At 31.6% G+C, this 10,185-nt stretch overlaps 1 protein-coding gene across 1 annotated transcript; it reads right to left on the bottom strand.

Annotated features, from left to right (window-relative positions):
* Positions 1-460: 460 nt before the first annotated feature.
* LOC105118279 (WAT1-related protein At4g30420-like) lies at positions 461-1,979 on the bottom strand (the record flags this gene model as incomplete). The annotated part of the gene is made up of 6 exons (XM_011016191.1): positions 1,798-1,979; positions 1,621-1,689; positions 1,417-1,535; positions 987-1,213; positions 766-902; positions 461-634 (listed from the first exon to the last, which is right to left on the bottom strand). Coding segments are annotated over exons 1-6 (908 nt in total), but the record flags the coding sequence as incomplete, so codon positions are not given.
* Between the last annotated feature and the right edge of the window lie 8,206 nt (positions 1,980-10,185).

The following is a 10,185-nucleotide window of genomic DNA, read 5'->3' as shown; positions in this document are numbered from 1 at the left end:
GATTAAAGGAGAATTATTTGAGAAAAACTCACAATACTGACAGCCCTGTTTTCTATCAAAATAGCTAGTTTCCACACAACCAATTTTCGATCCAACCGTCCAGAATGAAGAGTAACATGTCTAGAAGCTGCTGTCAAAATCTAAGCTCGATCCAACGGTGAACGAGCTAGAAATCAAAGAAAGAACACATGCTACTCTGCTGCCTCTTCTTCTCTTTTTCTCTCTCGGTTTTCTTCTCCTTTCTTCTGTTTTTCAATTATGCCGCTACAGTACCCGAACCACGTTAATTTTAATACCAAGAGACAGTGATGTTGTCTTGTGAAAATTAATGTGATGGTCTGGTGTGGGACCACACACAACACTAATTAGCCATTTATACTTGTTTCTTTCTGGTGACAACTAATCGATTTCTTCATAAAGATAATAAATTTTCGTTAAGACATTCCAAGGTGTTATTTACCTTGCCGTGTAAACCATTTCTTTTTGAAAGATAGCAGCTAAGGTGGTCACAATAACAGAACACAGGGGGCTGAACATTGCTGAGAAGAGCGGACCCCTTCGTGCAATGCACCTGGCTTGAAGAACAATGATGCTTGCAGAAGCAATCCCCTTGGTCATCGTAGCATCGTAGGTTCTTATCAGAGAAATTTAGATAGATCATGGAAGGCTACGGTTACAATTTAATTTCAACTAACAAAACATGTGCATCAAGACAAGAGTACAGAGAGAGTATGACTACATACTACGTAGAGTAAACAAGCGTACTCAAGATTTGAATGTGGTTTCCATGCTTGTGGATCTGTCTTTAAGAAGATGGTAACTGCTGTTGTTTGTATGGATCCAAAGAAACACATCCAAGCAGTAGAGAGTAAGGGATCAGGACATCTTGCTGATATTGGGACCTGTCCAGAATTTCAGTGAAAGGAGTTGGATTTGTGATTTCAGTAATGCCAGACTGACATGAAGATAACGTATAGAGGAAATACCTGCATTATGGTCCAAATTGCCCAGCAACTACTGTTTCCTAAAAGGATGAGTGAACCCAGCAGCCAAGTCTCACCACTAGAGCCACTGGAAGATTTTGTTGCTACGATTCCTTCGTTAAGTAGTTTTGGCCCTTTGAGCAATGCCATGGACATGGCTCCACTAACACTGATAACTGTCCCTATTATCTTCGCGTCACTTCTCAAGCTGCGGATATTAACTTTCTCCATTCTGATAAATTAGAGACATGAAGACTTTCAATATTTCAATAGACAGTCAGTTGCATGCCCGATTTTGTTGGTTCGTGAAGATTTTTCATTTCTTTTGTTGCATTATGTCGTTTACCTTAATCATTGAATATGGATTGTTCTGACTATATGACTGTATAACTGAACAAGTTTAGATCAAAAGAACAAAGAGTTGTCTGGATATAACCTATAGCTGCTGTAAACACAAAAGTGAGTCCAGGTACTAAATTAGACATTGTGCTTGACATTGTTGAAGAAGATAAGGAGATGCCTTCAAACAAGGCAATTGGGTTGATTGTTGGGCTACAAATGAGAAAGATCAGATCATGTTTTCAGTGGATCTCACCACCTCTTCACACACAAAACTAAAATTCAAAGAGAAATCTACCCAAGCAAAGCAGCTATATATAACAATACAAATTCTTTTAGTCCCAGAGAAATTGTACTGGACGCTCTCCTGTCAACAAAAGCAAGAAATATGAGAAAACACTTCGAAAATATTATATATATTTTTTCCCCAATTAAAGGAAGGGAAACTGACAGAGATAAGATAGATGTTAATTACCTTCTAGAGAAATAAGCCATTGGTGCTATGACCAAGGCTGCAGTGGCCTGCCTGTAGACTGAAAGGATTTCAGGACTTAATCCTCGTGAAAATGCTGCTGCAGAAAAAATAGCTACTCCTGCTTCAAGAACCTGTACTCCCATCATAGCCATCACAGGCTTGTAACTATCTATCACATTCATGCTAAATTCTTAACAGATCAATGGGGTAATTCATTCTCTGTAATATCAAAATATGCCCAATTATACATCAGTATTCTCATCTAGGAATGCAATTTTGGTATTTATATATGCTGATGTAAGGTAGGTAGTTGAGATACGCATCTAATCGACTCTCAGTAAAGGTTTCAAATGAAATCAACATAAGAAACAAATATATGGCAAGTCCATTAACACTAGCACAACGTCAACAAGTTTTCTTATTACGTTCATGCATATCCCAATATATACCATAGTTGCCAATAACCTAGTCAAATTCACGGATGACAACATTGCTCTTATTTGCGTGCCCATAGCACCGTCTGCTGATGTAATGTAGTTGGTCGACATACGCATCTAATCTGCTTCTCAGCAACGGTTTCAAATGAAATCAACAAAAGAAGCAAATATATGGCAAGGCCATTAACACTCACACAATCGGGCTCAAGAACCTGACGCAATGAAGGCGAAGGATATAAAGTTTTTTACGAGTCAAAACCCTTAAAATAGAAAGAGAAGACAGCTAAAATATTCAATTATATACATTCTTCACTTGCCAAAAGCGATTATAACCCTATATATATGGAATAAAAAACTAAAACGTCTTGATAATACTAAATGAAAAAAGATAGACTAGAAAAAATATTTCTTAAAATAGAAAGAAAAAATAGAAAAGTATAATAATAAAAAATTGAAAATAAAAATAAAAATTTTTTCCCCAAAAAAACTCCTACATCAAAACCGCTAGATAAAATATAGAATAAAATAATATAAATTAAAATCCAATAATAATAATAATCAAATTAAATAAAAAACCCTTGACCAAAAAGTGATTGATTCAGCTATCTTTTGTTATGTATGTCTGTAAACTTAAGTGTAATATGTGATATGAGTTTGGTGTTTTTATCAACTCTGTTACCATCAAATATAATTCTAAGTAGCTTCGAAATATTTCAATAGATAATAATTCATTTATTGCAATGTATTTTTAATAATTCAAATATAATCTAATAAGGTTGTCTCATAAAAAAACTACAAAATTATGAAACCTCACAATCATTTATAAAAACTTGTTAATTTATATGAAATAGCATCAATATATTTTCTTTGGGCAGGGATAAGGGTGTAAAAAAATCTAAAAGATTTATTGCTATTTCACTGTACATCAATAGACAATTTACTATTTAATAGGGCACGAATAACATAAAACAAGCAGCAGAAAAAAAAAAAAAAAAGGAAGAAGAAGAAAACCCCATTACACTTTTCACCCTGTAGATTTTAATAGAAACATGATGCAGCTCTGAATTTTCTTTCCTGAAAATACGGGGACACAAAGTTGATGGGTACAAAATTACAACTCACTCTGCATTTCCTTCAATTTCTCTAGAAAAAGAGGGGCAAAAAATAATTACAAATATTACATTACAAATAAAACTTAAAGGAACCTAAAAACATTATACATATAGAAAGTTAGAGAGAGCATTAAGGAGAAGCAAATGAAAACTATTTAGAAGCCTGGCATGAGGTTTAACATTCCTTATTTTCTATGTAGCCATATAAACGCATACACACCTTCTTTTTCATGACTTTTGTTCCCTGCAAAAATTAGCTCATTTCCTCCTGAAAATTGGATAGAAAATGTAGATCATTTCTTGGTTTTTTCGCATCCATTTACTCAGGTAAAAATCCTATATGGAGAGATTACAAGTATTTATAAAAAGATTTACGTGATAATTATATAAGTGACTCTTAGACATGAGATTATATTATATAGAGAATATTATGTTTATATATTGTCATAATTAAAAGTAAAATATAGACATATATTAGATATAATATGAACTATATAAAGATATTTAACTAATCAAGGGAGGATTCACTATCCTAAGTTAATTAAATAAAATGTTTTATTTATTATCAAATAGTATTGATTGTAAATTTTTGTGCAAAATAGAATGAGATTTGAAAATGTTTTTAATTTTATTCAAATAATCAATAACTGTGATATTGAGAACAAACATGATTTAATAGAGTAAACACATTTTATGCTATAATGTTTAAATTGAAACATTGTTAATGAAAATATAATAATTATATTGAGAAAATGGTTACTGAAAAATTAAATGAAACCACTTATGATTTTTCTAATATTTAGATAATCAAAATAGGTTGCTAGATATTGTACTTGACTTTTAAATATAAATCAATCAATTATTAAATTGATAATAAACTAATTTATTTAATTTATTCAATTCTATTTTATTTAGGATTATTTTATATTTGAAAAAACTTATTAGGGAACCGAATGAGTCACACATAAGAATTGTTGGACAAAAATTAAAATGGGATGATTAATCAAGTGTAACTTTATTATAAATAATTTTTATAAATTAAGGACTAGAGTATAATTTATATAGGAAATTACAATTCTAAACCTAAAAACAATTAAGTAAGGATTTGATTAAATACATTTCTAAAATTAATATAAAATAATATATGTATTATTATTTTAAAATTAAATTGATATTTGTTTTTTATTTATAAGGTTTTTAGTTTTTCCTATAAATAAAAAGATATGCCTTTTATTTTCTAAAAGTAAAGTAAAATATAGAAATACCTAAAACAAATGTATATCAATCCTTCTATCCTAAAAAAGTTTAAAAAATTTCTCGCTAGTGGTTTGTATGAATTATTATTAGAGGCTGAACATTTGAATAGTATATAATTTGTGACAACCTAACCTTGAAGAAATTATTTAAAAGAAAAAAAATCTAATTTTTAGATAATCTTTATATAAACTCTAAACAACCTTATATTTATCTAATAAGATTCCTAGAACTATATATTTTATTTTCAAAAAACCCAACAAAATAAAAGAACAACTTTAACCTATCATCCCTCTCTCCCAACCGCTAGCAAACATTGACGTATCAGCTTCACTCAAAGGTTTTTTCCAAGAAATAAAAAGCAACAAAACCCATGACCTCATGTTTTTTTTTTTTAATGGAGAATAAAATATGAAACAACTTTCTTTCATCTTGGACCGGACCTGTTTGCTAACATCTCCTTCATCTTCATAATAAACTCTATTAACCTTTTTGCAGGATAGCTCACCATCTATTTTTTTAGCTAGAAAACTCATCTCCACGAAACATGATCTCCCAAAAAACAAAAACCAATGCTAGCCATAAAACACAAAAAAGGCTACACCTTTTCATCCTCTCTCCATGCTATCACCATCCACTTTAGCCACCAAGGTTTCATCTTCGTCATTCACACAAGCCCAACATCATTGACTGCCATACCCAGGCTAGAGAGCTAAGCCTCTCCTTTAATTCCTATAAAATTGATGCTACATCAACATCCATCAACTCAGCAACTAAAATCAGCCCTAAAATAGTCTTAAAAAAAAACCTTTAACAATAATGCTCGTCGACAATAGTTCTCTCTAGCATCAGCTACCTTCCTCAAATCATTAGGGCCAAACCCTTGCAAATCATAAACTTTGACTCCCTTTTTAATTTTTTCAAATTAAAGATCATCTTCATACTCTCTCTCTTAGTCAGCAGCTTATGTCTCTCTTTGTTTGCTAGCTTAAAAAACAAAGAAAACTAGCCACTACACCCACCAGTCACCAAGACTTAATACCATTATTGGTTCAACTTCTATAGCCCTTAAATTTCAATGATGACAATAGCATCAAACTAAAAAAACAAGAGGAATGATGAATAAATTATAGTAGAAAGGAACGGATAAAAAAAAAAAAACAGAGAAGCAAAACTTTTCTTATAGGTTTTTCTGTCTTTTGTAGGTGAAGGTGAACTTCTTCGGTAATATAGGAAGAAAGAGAATGAAACCTTGTTCCAAATCCACTTGGCCTTGGCTTTTCATAAGCAGAGGTGTTTAGAATCAAGCCATTATTCCTTCAATTTGTAAAGTCTTCTAACATTGTTTCTTTATTCCAATAGTTTCTCCAATAAATTCCTCATTCCCGGGAAGGTCGATCTATAACCCTAAATTATTTTTTTGGACAAGTTACTAATGTTGTGGAATTCTAGGATAAAATGTTTATTACTTTATTTTGAAATGATGTGATTATTTTTGTTGAATTGTGACATTATTTTTTTGGATTGAGATTGATTGTTTTTTTTTTACATTAAGTTGGTGAATGAATTATGTTTGGATTTATTTTGATTTATTTGAATTAGCATGCGATTTGAATATAAATAGGTGAAATTAATAAAATTTGTATGGATGTTTGACAATGCTCAATTTTGAGTTGATGAAGGATAATTTGTTTTGAATTAATATTGTGGTTTAAATAGCCTTGATGAATGATAATTTTATTTGGGTCTTTCAAACGTAGTCTTCATATATTTTTTAATAAATTTTTAATTTTTAAAATATCATTTTGCAATTAATTTTTATTTCCTTATTTTTTTTCTACCTTTACATGTTTAATATTTGGAATTGTGACTTATACACAAGATGTTTTTTTGGTATTAAACTAATTGGTTTCCTTCCACAAAAGCAATAATAAAAAATTATTTCTTTTAAAAATATAATTTTAGTTTAAATTGCATATGACCAAGTTTCTCAAAAATAAATTATATTTGGATATTTTAGCATTTAAAAATCACGAAAATAATCTTTTTATTTTTACATATATTTTTGGATTTAGTAACTAGTTTATTAAAGCCATGGAAACTTAGTCTATATTTTAAAACACACCAAATTTTTTTTTTTTATCTCAATATCAAGGATTAAAAACTTATGCATAAGATGTATTCTTGATATTAAAGAAAAAATACAAAAATATATTTTAACTCTAAAATGGCTAGGCTTTAATCTAATAAGATAAGGATATTCTTACTAAGGATGAATTTTCTTAAACCTTGATAGATCAACAATTAGAAAATTCAATAATACCTTAGTTTATATCAGATAAATAGACAATGTAACTTACCTTAGGTAATTTTTACTAGGAGTGATACGTCCTCCCTATATATAACTAGTTTTATTATTCAGAATCTAAGACTAGTGAGAGTTCCTGGTGATCAAAATATTAGATGATAATTTTATCTGTTTTTTTAGTGATAAGAAATAAGAATTATTTTTTCTCCTCCCATTACCATAAAGTTCTTGATCTGGTAGGACTATCACCACAATACTGCATACATGCGACAAGTGGCATCTTTATAGGAGGTACTAGAAAGTGGGCAGTGTTGACCTTTGGCCATTAAAACTTGAATATCTGGAGTTACAGAAGTCCAATTAATGCAAAATCAATTTCTTTGGATTCCTGACTCAAATTTATATAAACACTCCAAATTTCATCCAAAAAGGATGTCATATGTGGGAAATATGATTTTTTAAAGATGAAAACTGAATTCTGCTAACAAACAGGTTTCGTGAAGAAACGAGTTCAAATTACATTCTGAAGCTTCTAAACCAACATCTAAGTTTTTATATCAGCAATTTAGCTTCTCTAAATTAGAGCTTGAAGATTTCATGCAAGGCTATTTCTTCTTTTTAGGAAAAATAGTTATTGAAGTACTTAAATGTAAACTACTAACTTAAGGGAGGACTATTTTGTAAAATAGAGACTAGAGTTTCCAAGGATATAAAAAGAATGAGAAAAGAGAAAGGGGCAGCCACCCAAGAGGAGAAAAATGCCCCCCTCCTCTAAGAAACTAAAAATTATGCATTCTTCATTCTTTAGGAGTAGTTGTTCAATAATTATGCAAGGCTAAGCTTTATTTTTTGTTGCAAGGACACAACAAACCTTCGGATTTTAAGAATCGTGAGATTTATTCTTCCTTTTATTTTCAGTTTAAGTTATAAATGAGTATGATTATTTTTGTATGCATATTTTCTATGATTGTTGTTGATGATTACTAGAGCGAACTCTAAGTTATTATTGTGAACAATCTATTGATAAGTTTAATATCAAAACTAGACTTGTGATATATGAACTTGTGAAGCAACTAAGCTTGATAATTATGGCGGAACTACGTTATTGAACTTAGGGAGAACATTTGAACAAAGTGACACAAGCTAGAGACAGCTTGTATGTTAATCTTGATGAAATAATCTAGTTCTTAAAGCTGCCATTAAATTGAATCATTAGTGCGGACACTTTGATTGTTTGTTGGTTAGGATTAGTTATACGGCGGACCAGTTAATTAATCAACGTTAATAAAAGATAAAATTTCAGAACATAAACTACAATTTTAGTTTCAAGGATCGGTTTTAATTTTCGTTGGTGGATGTGTGCGACCAAGGTTTGTTTTCTTGATAAATTTCTATTTCAATTGATTTTGTTTGCTAGTTTAATTTCTTCCATAGTTTAGATCATCACAAATCAAAACCCTCCAATTGCATAATGTATAGCGTAAAAATCTGAACTAAATCTTTCTTGTGGGATCGACCCCTTGCTTGCTCTATATTATCTTGTGTGTTGTGTTTTAAGTTAGAATAATTAATTTGTGCGACCATGACATCACAACAAATTTTGACGTTGTTGCCAGGGAAGTAATTTTAGTTGATTCTTGTGCTTGTACTGTTATTTTTAGTTGCTGTGATTGGTATTTATATTTCTGAAAGAAAAAAAAGAAACAAAATTTTTGCTTGCGGCGGTACTGTTCATTTGCGGTAGCGGTACTGTTCAAAACATAATTGTTTGTGGAATTAGGTTTCTAAACAAAACTCCATTGTTTTCTAGGGTTTCTAAACAAAACTAAAACTAGTAATATATTACTAGCCCCACCTATCGAGGCCAAATTCCATTGTTTTCTAAGGTTTCTAGAGAATTTTAGTTTTATAGCATAGGATTTTTATACAATTTACATTGTTTTTGATCTCTTGTGTGGTTGGTTTCTTTTGAGTTTTCTTGATGATTTATGCTAGTAACCCGTTCTACTAATCAAATTCAAGTGCAGTTGGATCTCGAAATAGAAAAAACTTTATGCAGGTTACGCAAGGAAGCTCAACCCAACACCATGGCTATTGCACGACAACAAACACTCAAGGAGCTTGCTGCTCCTAACGTGAAAAATAGCCACTGTGCATAAATATCGACAATAATGTAAACTTTGAGCTCAAATCTGGTTTCATATATGTGCTACCAATATTCAATGGTCTTGCAGGTGAAGATCCTCATACTTATCTCACGGAGTTCCATATGGTTTGCGTTGGCATAAAACCGAATGAAGTTGACGAAGAACAGGTTAAGTTGAAAGCTTTCCTTTTCTCTTTAAAAGGGGCAGAAAAGGCATGGTTTTTCTCTATTCTCCTAGGTTCTATTAGAACTTGGAATGCCATGAAGAAGATTTTTCTTGAAAGTATTTTCCAGCATCTCGAGTTGCCAACATAAGGAAAGAAATATGTGGGATTCGGTAATCTCATGGAGAGATACTCTCTGAATATTGGGAAAGATTTGAGCAACTCTGCATTCAATGTCCTCATCATCAAATACCCGATCAACTACTCATTCAATATTTCTATGAAGGATTGATGCCTACTGACTGTAATATCATTGATGCTACAAGTGGAGGGGCATTGGTAGATAAAACACCTGAGGCTGCATGTCAATTGATCTCAAACATGGCAACCAACTCAAAATAATTTGGCACTCGTGGAGACTTCTCCAACAAATGAGTAAATGAGGTAAGTATTTCTAACCTTGAAAATGAAGTTAATGATCTTACTTCTCTTGTGCGTTCTTTGACTTGTGGAAATATGCAGCAGGTGAAAGTTTATAGCATATGCTCCTTACAAGGACATGCTTTAGATATGTGCCCAACAATGTAAGAAGATTACATTGAACAAGCTCATGCAATTGATGGAGCATTCAACGAACAGCCCTATAGTAAATATGATCCTTTTTCCAACATGTACAATCCCGGATGGAGAGGTCATCCTAATTTACGCTATGGCAACCCATCCCAACAAGGCAATCAGGGTCGACAGTTCCATCCCCAACATAATTATCAAGCAAGACAACCCCCTCCATTCACAAACTCCAATGTTATAGGGTCGTCATCTAATGATAATCTTCATGAGATGATGAAAACTTTGGCTTCTAATATTGTTACCTTGCAAGAAAATGTCATGTCTTTTCAACAGGAAACAAGGTCAAGTATTCACAACTTGGAAAAGCAAATGGGGCAAATAGCTTCAAGTGTAGGGA

Source organism: Populus euphratica, unplaced genomic scaffold, assembly GCF_000495115.2.
Source record: "Populus euphratica unplaced genomic scaffold, PopEup_1.0 scaffold1809.1, whole genome shotgun sequence".
NCBI lineage: Eukaryota > Viridiplantae > Streptophyta > Magnoliopsida > Malpighiales > Salicaceae > Populus > Populus euphratica.
Note: the sequence above shows the minus strand (reverse complement) of the source record. Positions and strands in the feature narration are given on the sequence as shown.